Source organism: Cloeon dipterum, chromosome X, assembly GCF_949628265.1.
Source record: "Cloeon dipterum chromosome X, ieCloDipt1.1, whole genome shotgun sequence".
Classification (NCBI taxonomy): domain Eukaryota; kingdom Metazoa; phylum Arthropoda; class Insecta; order Ephemeroptera; family Baetidae; genus Cloeon; species Cloeon dipterum.
This window is the reverse complement of record NC_088790.1, coordinates 7,864,522-7,880,252: the sequence shown is the minus strand read 5'-3', so window position 1 is coordinate 7,880,252 and position 15,731 is coordinate 7,864,522. Positions and strand designations below refer to the sequence as shown.

The 15,731-nt window shown below is 44.0% G+C and overlaps 2 protein-coding genes across 3 annotated transcripts; both read left to right on the top strand.

Annotated features, from left to right (window-relative positions):
• Nucleotides 1-2,259: 2,259 nt before the first annotated feature.
• Nucleotides 2,260-13,211, top strand: LOC135945347 (titin-like). Of its 2 annotated transcripts, none has more exons than XM_065492976.1 (3): nt 2,260-2,622; nt 8,381-12,208; nt 12,357-13,211. In XM_065492976.1, the coding sequence occupies exons 2-3, from the start codon at nt 8,381-8,383 to the stop codon at nt 12,867-12,869; spliced, it is 4,341 nt and encodes a 1,446-aa protein (XP_065349048.1). In that variant the 5' UTR covers nt 2,260-2,622; the 3' UTR covers nt 12,870-13,211. The 2 variants fall into 2 exon arrangements, with proteins under 2 accessions (XP_065349048.1, XP_065349047.1); XM_065492975.1 differs by having other exon boundaries at nt 2,261-2,630.
• Nucleotides 13,212-14,557: 1,346 nt separating this feature from the next.
• Nucleotides 14,558-15,586, top strand: NP15.6 (NADH dehydrogenase [ubiquinone] 1 beta subcomplex subunit NP15.6). Its single transcript, XM_065493623.1, has 4 exons — nt 14,558-14,663; nt 14,737-14,925; nt 14,983-15,116; nt 15,234-15,586. Exons 2-4 carry the CDS (start codon nt 14,770-14,772, stop codon nt 15,382-15,384), a joined length of 441 nt encoding a protein of 146 aa, XP_065349695.1. The 5' UTR covers nt 14,558-14,663; nt 14,737-14,769; the 3' UTR covers nt 15,385-15,586.
• The last annotated feature ends 145 nt before the right edge of the window (nt 15,587-15,731 follow it).

The window sequence follows — 15,731 nt, the reverse complement described above, 5'->3', positions numbered from 1 at the left end:
GAGAGGAGTAATTAAATAGAGGCCCTTTCATTAATGGATGTTTGCTTAAATAAAATTGTTTAAAGAATACATGAATTTATCTCAGGTTGAAAGTATTTTAGGAAGGCCGAATTTGCGGTAAACAAGTACAGTAATATGAGCAAACTATGTCCAGAAAAACAAAGCTGAAGTCAGCCCATACTATATTTGGATGAGTTTAGAGCTTAAAGAGGAAAAGAAAATGCCGTCGGAAAAGCGACCATTTCAATTATTTCATACTAGTTATTTGGAAAATTTAGTAGAGACCTTTGAATCCAAAAGAAATTTAAACTTTTCCCATCCAGTCCTATTTTTCACCAAAAAAATCAGCACTTATGTTTCCCATTGATATTAAAAATCTGCATCACCGAAAAGAGACGAAACGAGTAAAACTTACGAGTTAAAACGGTTAAAAATTGAGAATCGCAGGCTCTGTGCCCGATTTCTTGAAGTTTGACTAGCACATTTGGAATTCAATAATAGTCAGCAAACAGTAGAAGTGAAGGAGATTTCACAAAGTGACGTCATTCGTGTAAAAAACCCAGGAATTCATATTATTTTCCGCACCATTTAATGACGCACCATTCCAGCTTATAAAAGTCTCACTAATTGTCCCAGCGTATTTCCACATTCCACACCCCTGTATTATGGTTACAAAAATCAGAAGGGAGCCATTATTTAACACGCGCGAAATGCATACGTTCTGAATTTTAAATTAAAAAAATAAACAACACTTAAGAACGAAACAGGACTGCTCGTAAAATTTAAAACAATAGAGTTGCATACAGTTTAAAGACATTAGTTTCAGTATCGTGAAAGGTTATGCCACCCGCACCGAAGTACTGCACTGCGGAACAGTTTGCATCCCTCTGCAAGGCGACAGCAAGTTGTGATTTTCGTGGCACGCAAACTTTTTATTTCGTACAAGCTCACGCCGGCTTTGTCCTCCTATGGGTGGAGTCCTAATTAAGTTTTTTTTTATCAGGGGTATCGCCCTTTCTCACACGTTGCTTTGTGAGAATTTCTCAACTTTATGATTAACAACGGGTATTAACAGGTACAAAAATGTTATGTTTAAATTATAGTAGAATTTTTGTCGGTCGTAATATGAACACTTTTGAAAATAATAATTAACCTCTTTAAGAAACTCAACGTGCAAAAAATATCCCCGCCAATCCAACTTTTAAAAACCATTAAGCTATATCAGTTCTCACAAAGGAGTCGAGTTATTTTTATTTAATCTAAACACGCTAAGGACTCAGTAGGGCATGGCGTCGTAATACCCTATTGCAGGATACAGAGGGAATTAGCGAAACGACTGGAGATTTTGATAAAGGGATCATAACAATTCCCGAGTTCCTTTTAAGATGACTCTTACACAGCTAGCCCAACTTGACTTTGTCTCAAGCAGCAAACGTGGCTTTACGCAGTGAATATTTAATTTGTCTGCTCTCATTGTTCTATACAACTTCCGTGCTCGATAAAATACCAATCAAACTTTTTCCAAGAATAAAACAAGGATTTATCAAGTTTCTCTATTCTAAAAATCTAGAAAATGAAGGCATTTCCTTAAATTACCTAAATTACGAATGCGGTGCATGTTCAAAAGGTCCTTTGTAGGAAGCAATCTCTGACAATGAGCTTTCCACAATTTTACAAGCTCCCATCTAGATTGCAGAATTGGCCGTTTGCGTTATGTTCAGGAGTTTATTCTCGAGATTGTCTCGCACAGAGACGCTTTTGTTCGCTCATATCAGCGGAGGAGGCCAGCTAAGCGTGCTCTTATTATCTTTTCCGCAATTTGAATCCTGTTTATTCCACCACATTTGTAACAAAAAAAATCCTTGCAATGCGCAATAAGAGAAACCGGAGAGGCATGCGAAAAATTCATCTCGGCGCAATTAGCACCAAGTGCTGAGAAAGAAAGAAGGAAAACAGCAACAATTTGCGAGGCACGCCGCTTGGCACTTTCTCGCCGGGCTTCGTCGTCGGTTCCTCGCCTGCCTGGGTCAAGGTCAGCGCGCGGACGGAGAAAAAAAGTGGTCGTGTCCTTAAGTCGGCAGCACAGGGACGAGTTTTCAAGGCCCGCGCACCTCGCCGGTCGGCCAGCCGGCCGGCTGCTCGGAAAAAAGAGCCGAAGGTGTCAGCAAGAATGCAGCAGCAGCCGCTTTCCCTCTCGCCGGCCGGGTGTAGTTGTGGACTCGGGAGGTGCAGGCCTTTCGCTGGCCGGCCCGAGAGCACTCACAGCCCGGCCGACCGTCGCGGCTGGCCTACATGAAACTTTGGAAAACTGGAACAGAGCGCAAGAGAGGCGTAAGGCATGGGCCGCATCTCTCGTCCGGACTTTCTAAGCAGCGCGGCGGTGGCAGCCAGCCTCCGGAAACTAACCAAGTGTGTGCGCCACCACCAACCATACCACCTCCCGTTCAGATTCGGACGCCCACCAAGCGCCGAGACTCGCACTCGCGTCAAATAATAATGCAGTGCCACTAACATTCAGCGTCAGACGCCGTGGAAACGCTCTGTAGTGCGAGTGCAGCCTCTCAACGCTCCTGGGTTGATTCGCCTTCAGACTCCTTCATCGATCGATCCGAATTAGAAGAGGTGACAAGGTACGATTGATTTTCCTTTACTCTATTGCTTAGATGAGTAACGGCTTTTAAATTTTATTTAATTATTTTTCATTCACTTTTATAATTTTTTAAAAATTATTTTATAAATTTTTAAAATATTGAAAATCAATCTTTAGTTTTAGCCATCTTTGATTCAATTTAGTCTAAAAACTAATTCATTCATATGATTGCATTTAAAAAAATTATAAATTACAATCACTCGTTAAATTGAGCTTTGAAAATTATGTGAAGGAAGTCTTATTCAAAATCCATTGTTTTGCTACCGTACCGTTAAAGATTATTAAAAATATCACAGGGCCGGAGGCTTTAAGATCAAAGAAATCAAGAAAATGTCAGGGTAAAGATTTAAATAAGAATCATACATCGCTGCAAAATTAATTTTAGTATGTGCTTGGCTGGATTATTAATTAAAAATTGCCGAGCCAAATCTTTTCCTTTCCTGGTTCAGGTTTTTAATCGAGAATTCTTTTACTCATTTTTCCATGTAATATATAAAACACCCTCTTAAAATAATTCAAAAGCACCCAAGTAGGTAATGATCGATTTAAAATTAATCATGCTACGTCGTTTCCAACTAATAATATTTCATCTCCCATGAACCATGAATCAAAATTTTACGGTCGTTTTCACACCGATTTGTCGACGTGCGCGGCTGCATTGTGTTCGATAATTTCGGCAATAACCTCTCTTCTCTCATCCTCTTGAGATTTCTATTTTCGCACGGCGCGGCTATAAATTTTCTGAGAAATCAATTGGCAGCGGCTGCCGCGCGGCATTATACGGAGATTTTGACACAGATTTCACGCCGGCGTGCGTCTCGTTGACAGCAAAGCAAAACTCGCGGTGTGTGTGTGTGTGTGTGCATTGCCCGTGCACGTGCGTTATCAGTCTATTCCGAGTGGCCGCGCGTAATTATCAATTTCTCGTGTGTCTAATGCGAGACGCCGGAGCGCAAACAGCATCCATTTCACGAGGATATCGTGTATAATTAGTGAAAGTAGATTAATGAGAGTGAGCTTAGATGGGCACAGAGCGTTCCGAGAGTGTGAAGCAATACTTAATGATCAGGGCTGGCTGCTCGAAATTTTTTAACATCCACGCCTCTCCGTCCGAGCGGATTATTGGCACACGCCGCGGCCAATTAAGGTGCACACGCGACTGATGAGTTTCCGAGAGACGGAAATAAGGATTGGCCGCTTTCTTCGCCGCGAATTTAGCAAATTGGGATCCGATTTTCGCGGCTCACTTTTTCTTTTCTTTTTACGGGTGGAATCTAATGGCGTGTGATTCCAAGAATGTGCCACATAAAGAGGCAGTGATGCGAAGTTTACTTTTTATTGGTTTATCGTCAGCAATTTAAGTTTCAAAACATTGCATTTTCTCGAGAGTTCATCCAATTTGCTAACTTTTGCCTCTTGAGCCAGTTTTAAAATCGGATTAGAGAGTCCTCGTCTGTTGCGAGAGGAGCTCGAGAAGAGGATTAATCAAGAGGCGCAGCCCTGCTTGAAATTAATTCTCACCCTTCGGAGTCAGAAGGATGCACTTAAGAGACCCGTTAACCTGTTAACAACGCTGGCTCAGCTATTAATTAAACCCTCTTGAGGTTACTCATCTTGAAAATTGCAACAAGACGCGCGCGGAGAAAGAAAAGAAAGAGAAAAAAAGCATTTATAGTTTGCGTAACACAGGAAACTCATGATCTCACGGACTAATTACTTACTCGGCTGACAATGAGACTTGCCGTGTTCAGTGTCAGCACAGCTGCGCGGGAATTCTGCACTTGCGGAGCAAATCGGCTTTGTGAACCTCTTGACGATTAATTGCCTCCTCGGCACCGATTCTTCAATGACTGCTTATGGCTTTCCTAATTCACTGCCGATGAACTCGTTAAGCAATTAGTCTCGCATACCAATTTTTACAGCTGATTGCGTGCGAAAAACTATTAGTTAGTGGAGCTTGCTTCTCTGAAATAACTCTGTTAATGTTTACCGTGTTTCCTCTTTTGTCGAATTTCTCACAATTAATACTGCTGTCGTTCGGTGGCTTAATTGCCTGCAATAAATGTTGACAAGGAAAGTGCCAAGGTGTGTGTTGGAGGCCTATTTTGAATATGGGAGAAGTTTCACTGGAGGTTATTTTTTAATTCTTTTAGAAAGCCTCGCACGAAACGAAACGCACACCCTGCTGAAACAAGAGAGAAAAATTTATTTTGTGTGCCACGCTGACTGTACGATTTATGCTCGGCAGTAAAAATTCCTGCGCATGGTAAACGCACCATTAAAGCTTCATAACTAATCACTCGCGCGATGCGGAGTATTTTCCTGCAAAATTCCCGCGGAGTGAGTTACTTTTCCGAATTTTCACAGCGCCCGCTTTCGATAATACTCTGGTGAAATTTAGGGCGCAAGTTGCCGCGCAAATCATGCTGCAAACGGGCGAAGTTTGCTAAGTTGGTGAAGCACTTCCAGGCTAATTGGTGCGCGGAAAATTATCTGCAAAGAGGCAGCCGGTAAAACGGGCGTAAGAAAGCGAAACTTGTCTGTGCCGGCTCGATAAAGGGTAGTTTTACGGCGGGCAGCAAAAGCCAAACAGAAACTGCTTTTTGCTCTCGTCGGCTCGGCTTTTATTTAGCGCAAAAACCCGGCCGGCATGCCATCGGATATTTGGCCCACGTACCGACTTTGTGGAAAGCGACGCAAAGCTGGGCCGTCCGGCTCGGATTCACTTTGTATGTCGGCCGTCGGCCACGCTTGGTTTATCGCCGCAAACACACGGACAGACTTTTCTGCTCTGCTTTCTGTTTCTCTAATGATCTCCGCGCAGCGATGAATAAACTACGCACACGAGCCGAAAAGAAGACCCGAAGGCGAATTTTGAGATGAAAGCGAGCGTGATCGGAGAGCACTTCTCGGAAGTGAGCCTCACAGGTGCAGCCGCCGCATTATTTCGATTGTGCGGCAGGCAGGTGGTGGATCAGATCCATCATGGCACTTTTTCTTTTATGAGTTCGGGGCTGCGGCCCTCCAACTCCTTATTGCAGCAACGGGAAAATCCATGTGAGAAGATCAACGCGCACCGATTTCCCTTTCTTTCTTCTCTTCGTGAAATTACTCTCGCTGCCCAATATGTCATGTAAGCCGCTCAGCAGCACCTGCGGCGGCTGCGGCGGTCGTATGCTAGGTGCGTGTGAAAGTGTATCACCGCACGTCTGCATCAACTCAGCCGGCGCAATAATCTCTCGTGTGTCTGCTTATCGGCCGGTTGCGTGAATTATCACCGTTCTTTGCTCCGTAATGCATTTTTCGCCGGCTCACGCTAAGCAAGCACGTAAATAATGAGCAACTTTTTGTGCGATAGCCGAATGACACAGCACCGCTATACTTATGTAACGAGGTGAAAACGTATACTTAGCCGAGATTATTATGAAAAGGCATTTGATAGATGTTTGCTAATCGCAGCGTCCGCTAGCCTTATGAAATCAAGTCAATTTGATACAGCCTCGGGGGCACCACACCGGCTTAAAATAGCAGCTTTAGACGAGAAGAGCCATTTGTATGCGGAAGCCGTCACAATTTCCAAAAGAAAATTAAATTATGCTAGTTTGTAGAGCAGGTGCGAATTAAAGCTGATGCAACCGGACCATTTCCAGCTCACTCGCGAGAAAAGCCTCTGATTGTCACCTGCCTTAAAATAGTAAAAGTGTCCCACGAAATTGACGAGGCGTAACTTTCTAGTAAATCTGTTTGAGTGCGTGCACCCGTGTGAGGAGACTAAACAGGAAGAAAATTCAATTGTTCGCGGTTACGCACCTGCTAAAGGAAAACAAACTCGCGCACGCTTGCATCACGCGAGGATCGATCGAAAGTGCCGCTAACACGCGGGGATTAACCGAAGGAATTACGTTATTGCTGCGGTTTGCCTATATTAAATTGCGTTGACTCATTGATTTTCTCTTTCTAATTGTTCAGAGTGATGAATAAGGAGAGACGTCCGTTTGTCTGTGGCGCAATGGATTTTTGCGTCTACGCGTATGACGCGGCCCACTGGGATTTTGTATCCGTTTGCAACCTTTCGCCGGCATCCGTTTCTTTCCTTGCATCTCTTTCACTTTAAACGAAGGGAGCGGCGTCCGCCAACGCCGGTCATCAGTTAATCCGCGAAGAACACGTCACTTTCGCTCTCAATGCAAAAACAAACGCAATGTGACAAGTGAGCATCTCTCCAAATAATAAAACTGCTACTTTTTCCCGGATCGGGCCCACGAAGCAGCGGAAAGTGAAATATTTGCAGCGCACGAATAAAGCGAGCTGGGTGGGATGCTTTTTTGCACGCATAAATCAGCAACTTTCAGAGGCAGCCGCCGAGCTAGATCCGGGTCTTGTTCGGAAAGAGAAAATCTCTGCTGACCAACGACGATTTTATTGATGGAGACACACACACGCTTCTTCCTTTCGTGTCAGAAACTTTTCTTGTTTGGCAAAATCCCCAGCAGCGGACGGGATGAAAAAAGGCCTGTTGCTGTTCGCGTAGCGAGGCGCCGGGATGCCAGCGAGCGAGCGCCGCCAGCCTTGATTTTCGATCTCTGCCGCGCGCACCTCCCGGAATCTCGCTAATTTCTTTTCGCGTTCGCGATGTTTGAGTGTGTGCGAGATCTATAAAACAATTGAGGCATGACTATTGTTGCTCGAAACAGCGTGCCGCCCGCAAAACTGGGCACTCACACACACACAGAGCGGCGCAACATCCCGAGGAGAAATTAATTGATAAAAAAAGAAATTCGCCTTTCACCTTGTACGCCAGAAGTATGTGTAGCAGCCGGCCGCTAACCGGTAGGTGTGTGCTGCTAGCACGCTCTATAATTTGACGAGCTGAAATATTTTCAAAAGGAGACGCAGTTTCTTCTATGGGAACATCATCGTGTATCTCTCGTTTCTTAAGCGCTCGCAGCCACAGACGCGCGGCAGGTGAAAGTAGCGTGTATTAACAACTGCCCGCTTGCTTATTCACATGTTAATAAACGATGCAGAGTGTAGATGGATGGGATGACGACGAAGCGGCGTCGCCGAGCATTTCCTTTCTATGACCTTAAACTTTCATTCTCCAATAAATCCGCCGACAATGGGAAAAGCAACACCCTACTCACGCCTGCTACTCGCTGCGTTTACATATGATATTTATGCTCGTTTCCAACGCACACGACACCGCGCTGAACAACGGTGTGCTGCATTTCTCCGCTCCGAGATCCTCTCCTTTTTCGGAATATTAATTAGACAGCACCCGTCCCAATATTTATTCACGTGCGCTCGAAACACAAAAAATAATCGTGGTCAGAAGTAAAAGTAGCATTATCTTTTTTCGACGTGCGGAAGGAGGATAGAAGAAAATCTAACAGTTTCTCTGCCATTTTCTTCGCTCATTTTTCGTGACACTATTTTTGACGAGGCGCGAAAGATTAATACAAACTAATTACATATGAAAATTATTTACTTAAATGAAAAGATACAATAGCTCATTTTCAAGTAGAAATTCGAAGCAGTTTCCTCAGTGTATGTAGCTTTTATTTTATATATTTCTACATAACTGCCCTGCTCTTCTAGTTTCGGACTTCTAATTTAAACTTGAAAATGATGAAAGCCTCGAGAGCATAGGCTTATACAAACTACAATGACTAATGTTAAAATATTTATTTGTTAAACAGCAATTTTAACCATAAGATATTTTTGTTTCAGATGATGCGCTTTTGCGCATTCGCTCTTCTGATAGCTACGGCTACAGCCGACAAGCCCGAATGGAGTCAGCCCATCAAACAAATAGACAGGACAGACTGGGTTCCCGTCATTAAGCCACGAGACCTGGAAGTCGCTGCACAAGAAGATGTGCCCACAATTTTGAGACCTCCTGCAGAGCAACCCTTCCTTTTCCGCCAGGGTCCTCGTCAGATCAGAAACGAGTTTGGATTTCCACGAGAGCAACAAAACCCTTTCAGGTTCCCCGGACAGGCGTCGGTTGGGCCACCTCCTAGGTTCCCACCCGCCTTCAGGACCGCGGTTCCTCCACCTTTCCTTCAGCAAGGACCTCCTCAACAATTTCAATTTGCTAATCAGCAGCCACAACTGCCGCCTCAACAGCAGCCACAATTGCCACCTCAACAGCAGCCACAAGTCGCCCCTGTGAAACAACAAAACCAAACAGTACCGCAGGAAGAAGTGCAACTGGTCTATGTTCCTGTTGACGCTTTGCCACCCTTCCAAGGACAATCCAACGTCGTGCCTGTGCAACAGCGTGCACCCCAGGATGTAATCAATCAATTCAACAGGAGTCCTTCACCTTTTGGAAATCAGCAGCAACTTTTTGACCAGGAACAACAGCGCATTGCTGTGCAGAGAGATCAGGAGGAACGCAAGAAAATTCAGGAGGAGGACTTTAAGAGACGTGAGGCGCAAGAAAAAAGAATCAGACAGGAAGTCGAACAGAAGAAAATTCAGCAGCAAAAGAAACCCGTCAGTAATCTGCGAGAGCAAGAGAATCTATTCCAGCAGCGATTCCCTCAGCCATCCGAGTTGCCCAAAAATCAGCCTGCTCCTCACCAGCCTCCTCTGGCCGTGTACTTGACCGGTGGTAAACCTGAATCTACGACCAAGCTCACCGTTTCAGATGTTTTGGAGACTCTGAAAGACGCAACCACTATTCCAGTTTTGGACCAACTTCCTGACAAGCAGGATCCTCCTCCACATATTTTTGTCGGCCCCGCTGAAATGTCACCACCTGAAGGATACGCCAAATTTGAATTGCCCTACTTGAACAGCTTGGAAACTAACAGGGTAGAACGTAAGGTCGAACAATTCCCATTCTTTGTGGCACCTCTCAGTTACAATCCTCCTCAAGGCTACAACAAAATTCCATTCCCCTCGCCTCACATCGGATCAGTTGTGTTTGGGCCTTCCGGTAGAGCCATCCACAGTCAACCTATTCCTCAGCAGATTCCTCAGTTTGAAAACAATGAAGATCAAGGTATCAACCCTGCTATCCCCTTGCTGGTCAACTCTCTGCAGTCGAATAGAAATAGACCGTCCTTCCAGCCTCAGTCTGTAACTCATCAGTTTAACCCTCCTCAAGCTCAAACTCAGGCTCCGTTCAACCCCCCTCAAGCTCAATCTACGTTCAACCCTCCTCAAGCTGAAACTCAAGCTCCGTTCAACCCTACTCAATTTCAAGCTACTCAGGCTCCGTTCAACCCTACTCAATTTCAAGCTCCTCAGGCTCCGGTTCCTCGTCCCCAACAAATTCCATCCTTCACGCAGCCTCAAAGGCATCAACAAAGACGCCCAGCACCTCAGCAGCCACAATTTATCTATCAGGATGAGCAAGCTTTTGGGCCGCCTCAACCCCAACAGCAAGTTTTCCCTCCACAGCAGCAAGTTTTCCAGCCACAACAGCCGGCTTTCGCTCCTCCTCCTCCTCAGCAGCAAAATTTCCCCAGGCAGCACCATAATAGGCAGCACCACCGCCCACAGCAGCATGTCGAGCAGTTCATCCACCAAAAAGTAACTCCTGCTCAGCACGTGCAACCGCATACTTTCTTCGAGCAGGAAACAATTCCTCAAACACAACCCCCTCGCTCCCACTTTGTCCACAACCAATTTCAGTTTAATGAGGAGCCAGTCGTCACTGAGCCTCAAATCATCAACGAGATCGTGACTGAGCCTGTCACCGAGCCACCAACGACCACCACGACCACAACCACTACTGAGGCCCCTACGACTAGGCAAGTCACTCGTACTAGAAATCAGCACCGAGGCACTCCTGCACCTGCCGTCAGAGAAGAAAATGTTGAAAGAAGACCAGCCAACCGTGGACGCAGACCTGTTCCTCGTCAAAGAACTACGACACCCGAGCCAGAGGTTGTGGTGCAAGAAGAGGAAGATGTACCAGAGCTGCAGCGCACCAACGTCGAAAATTTGGTTCAGACTGAAGCACCCAACTACCCTCAGCCCACTCAAATCTCATCTTTCAACGATTTCCAGAACTTTGCCCAGATTCCTTCAAGACAGCAGCACTTTGAAGTGAGGCCACAGTTCCCATCATTCCAGTTCGAAAACGCCTTCCACACTCAGCCGGCTGTTATCCCACAGAGTGGAGTGACTTATGCCGACAACAGCGCCACTATTAATCTCAAACCCGTGTATCCTGAAGAGCCTGTAGTTGAGGCTTCTCCCAGTCCTTTGAACTACCCGACTGCTTCGCCATCGCCGCACACACCTGTCAGGCAGTTCTCAGCTACACCATTTGCTCCCACTGCTGTACCCGAGTATTACACTCAGTCAACAACTGCTGCTCCGGAAGTCGTTTCTGAAACTGAAGCACCTGTAGTAGAGGTGGCGTCCGAAACTCCTACTGTTGTTGAGCCCCAACGCACACGACAGAGAGTGCCTGTTGCTGCCAATGACGTTGCCAACAACGCTCCAGCTAGGCCAAGAGGTCGCGTGAGACAACGCGTCCGCGTGAATACCGCTGAGGAGGGAGAAACCGACAACGTAAGACAGAGCAACCCTCAGCGCACCCGCAGTCGTACTGTCGTTCGCGCCCGCATCACTACTACCACCGAAGCCGAGCCTGAATCAGCGACAGAAAACACTCGCCGTTATCAACCCGAGAGAACCAGAGTCAGGGCCAGACCGCAGGTCGTGCGAAGCCGCAATCAGGAAGATATTGAGCTCAACAAGCCTGTCAGGCAAGGTGTCACTGCTGAAAGAGTGACAAACGAGTCCCCAGTCTATGTTCCCGAACAAGTCGAGCAAGAGACAGAAAAGCAAGAGCCAGCCACTGAACCTCCCCGTCGCTTCAAGAACTTTGGCGTTGGCCAGAGGAGACGAGTTGTCCGGCCAGTCCCAGCTAATCAAGCAGAAAACGAAAGTGAAAAAACTATTCCTGCTCGCAGCACTGCGGTAAGGAACTCCAGGAGGCAGCAAGTTGCTACAGGTGAGAGGCCGGCCGTTGGCAGACTTTTGCAAAAATCAGTAAGGAATGAGGAGCACAGAATAGAGACCGGCGTGACTTACTCGAAGAGCCTGGAGGCTGAGACAGCGCGGGACAACGTTGAAGAGGTCAAGGAAGAAGTCGAAGAGGCACCAGCTCCACCTAGGAAGAGAGTTTCCGCCAACAGACCAAGACAAAATTATCCCGAGGGGTACGAAGTCGATGAGGATCAGCCTGCTTCTGTCTACAGGCCACGTTTGAGGGCAGGGCACAGGAACAATTTCTACGAGAGTGAAGACCCCGAATTCAAGGTTGAAGAAAGCCAAAGGTCAGAGCAGATCAGCGTTCAACAGCTGGGAGATCTTGTTCCAAAGGAGTTCTACCAGAGTAAATACAGCGAAGGAGAAACTAATGAGGAAGAAGTTGTCACTGAAGAGGTGACCACAGATGTTGCGACAACCGACGAAGTGCCTCAACAAGAAGAAGTCGTCGCTTCTACCGACGCCGTACCTACGGTCTTAGCCGAAGAGTCTTCGGATGAAGTCGAAACTGAGAAGCCAAAGTTCTCTGCCAAAATTAAGGTTGGTCCTTGAGCTTCGCACCTACCATCTCCCCTCATGCATCTCCCACTAATCAAAACTTAACGTCCAACGGCCATCATCATTCACTGGAATCGCAGCACCAATATCATGTATATAACAAAAAATATAACGAAAATTCTGCCCTCAGGTAAATAACGTCAAGCGACGAATCCGTTTGAAGAAAAGGCCACTGACAGCAGATGTTTTCGAGACTGCCGAGTCGCAAAATATCGCGTCAGCAAATTTGAATAATGGCAAAAGTAGTGACAAAGCAGAGGAGAGCAACGCCAAGCTGTCAAATTTAGATGTGAAGGAAACGACAACAACCTCGCATCAAACACTTGACGTCGAATCGATCCATATCACATCAACCACCACCTCCACCACCACCACCACCACTGAGGCACCTGTGGTGACAACTCCAGAAGAGCCAGTCACGTCAGAAATCTCCGCCGAGAGTACCTCCCTCGAGCCTGAAGACTTTACGACCCAGGAGAGCACAACAGTGCCCGACGAGGAGGTCGCAACGACGGCGGCGCCAAACAGAATCATCGGCACCTCAACCACCACGGAAATCTCACTAGAGACTGAAATTTGCTACAAGGGCAGGTGTGTCAAGACCAAAGGCGACATGGACCAGTTGCCCTTCAGTATCGAGTGATTTGCCGGCGACTTATTTTAATAATAATTGTGTGCCTGAGACTGCCTTAATTCCCAGTTCATCAAAATACTCTCCAGTGCAGTGTGTTGAGAATGACGTGAATTTCTTATTTAATAATTATTTTCATTAAGCCCGGATACGATTACGACGACATAATAATTATGCAGAATGCAGTTGAAAGCTCAATTATATGATAGATCAATAATTATTTAACCCAAAATGCACCAGGTAATAAAATATGAAAAAGATGTAAATATTTTCAACGAGAAGTTAATTCTGCTGGTTTGTAATTGCCATTTATTTAAATGATTTTATGTCAAATAAAATTATGAAATAATAAAACACTTCGTTTCATTTTGCAGCACACACTGCACGTTCAACGTTAACAACTAACTCTAGATGAATAGCAGAAATATGCGCAAATTCGATTAAATTTAGCGCAGCGGAAACAAAAGTCCGCGCTAATCTAAATGAATTCAGTGACCGCAAATTAGTATGACGAGCATGCACACGTTGCTAAAATTTAATCTAATTCATTCCATTCTTTGTGTTCTTCGCTCTACTTGCTGTTGCCGCACTTTATGCACAGCGTCAGGCCGAATTGGATAAAGTGAACCCAAATGCACAAATATAAAAGCTTTTTCTTAAAATAGGTATTTCTATATTTTCAGTAAAAATAATGAAATATTAAACTTCAAATCAGAGATTAACGTAATTAAAATAGAAACCACGTTTATTTTAACCTAATGAAAGGAACAAAAAAATCAACATAATTATATTTCGTAAAAAGAACAATTAAGCACAATCTAATGGCAAGCGGCAACTGCGATTTTATACCAATTCACTATATACATTCACAACAAATAATTATTTTTATCGTAATTTATGTATTATAATATTAGGGAATTTCGTTAATTTCAAATTAATTTGTATTTAACTCATCAATACAAATTGTCTCGGCCTAATATAGTAAAATAATTGTGATAATGTACAATAATAAAATTATACATTATGTAGTTATTACTAAAATTAAATGAGGGCAATTTGAAATTTATCTCTTTTTAACTGTGCTATAATATATGACATATATGCCAAATTGAACCTAGAGTTAACCCTAGAAAAAGTTAACTCGGTGATATAAAGAAAAAATATGTTAGTCCTTTTTTAAAATTCATAATCCACTTTCTTGACAGCGAATCCTCAGATCGAATGTAACATAATATCAAAAATATTTAGGATACTTAGTAAGGATTTCACAAACAAATAACGATAAATAATAGAAATCCGGAGATGGTTAAAAGGGTAAAATAGAAATTTGTACCCATATGGCTAAACTATGATCGCAGAATAACGAAAATAATAACATAGAACTGCATTGATAGATTAACATAAAATGAGTCATATCTGTTTTACTTTTAATTTGTCAATTTCTGGTAGATTCCTAAATTACCTTATTACTTTATGTATCTAGTTGCGTTGCATAATGAGATTAATGAGCTTATTATAAGTATGTAGTTCAATTTTAAGAATTTGAGAAACTAAACAAAATAACACTGGCGGCTCTGATGAATAATAACAACGATAACAACTACATAACATGCATATCTGGGACCAGTCTGGGACTGATGAGAGAATAACACACTATTTACACGGAAATGTTGCTTGAGGAAGATCTTGCCGCCCTTGCCGGTGCCGGCTCCAAGGAGGTTTGAATACAGAAAACATTCGAGCCGAGAGAGAGGTGCAAATAGTAGTTTGCAACGGCACCATTATTTGTCTTTTCAAACCAAAACTGTACGTCTAGTTTGTCGGGTCTTTGTGGGCTTTTTCAAACTTTCAGGGCTGATTCCTGGTTTTCTTTTTATAGTTTGTTGGTTCGTCAGATCGAAAGAACAGCAATATGCTGGCCTTGCGGGCTGCTCGAGCTTTGGTTCGAAATTCCAGCAGAAGTCAGGCCGTCCGGCTGATTTCCACTTCAAAGAAAAACAGTGATACAGCCACCCTTACAGATGTTTTGGGCAAAACTGAAGCAAAATCTGGTGCCGTGGAAAAAAAGGTGTGTTCAAAACGATAACTTTAAGACACGACTGATAACTTTGCTTTTGCCTTGCAGAATTGGGTGACTTATGGCTTCGATTTCCACAGCGAGAAAGAGGACAGATTTTTCATGCACATTGTTTTGTTCACATCTGTGACTGTTGGATTGGTCATGGGATCCTACTTGATGGCGTATTACCCTGACTGGGGGTAAGAAATAATTAATTTATTTAACAAATTGTTTGATATTTCAAAGCATCCTTTGAATTTTTAATTTGTACCAAAGTGTTCACAGGCTAATAATAGTGTAACAACTCTATTTTTCAGATACCATGACTGGGCGCAGAGAGAAGCTTTTCTCGAACTCAGAAGGCGGGAAGCTGAAGGTTTGCCTTTGATTGATAGCAATTATGTTGAACCATCAAAAATTACTCTACCATCTGACGAAGAACTGGGCAACACTGATATTGTCATCTAAACAAAAAGTGGTCATAAATGTAGCAGCAGTTGTAAGAAACCAAGATGTGGTGCACTCACTGCCCAAAATATTTAATTACTGCTCATGGGAGTTACTTGCTCTCGGCATCAAGTTTTTTAATTTAATTGAATATATTTGGGCAGCCAGTGTAAGGTGAACTACGGAGAACGCATTGTTTAATGTAAATAAAGTGTTAAATGAGCATGACTATCTTTCAATAATATAATTATGCACTTCCCTTCAATCTATCTTCAGCTTGCATTTTGCACAGAATATTTAATATTTAAATTATCAGGCAGAAAATGATAGCAGTCCCTGGTTGACAGGTTGTAAAGATTTAGCAAACT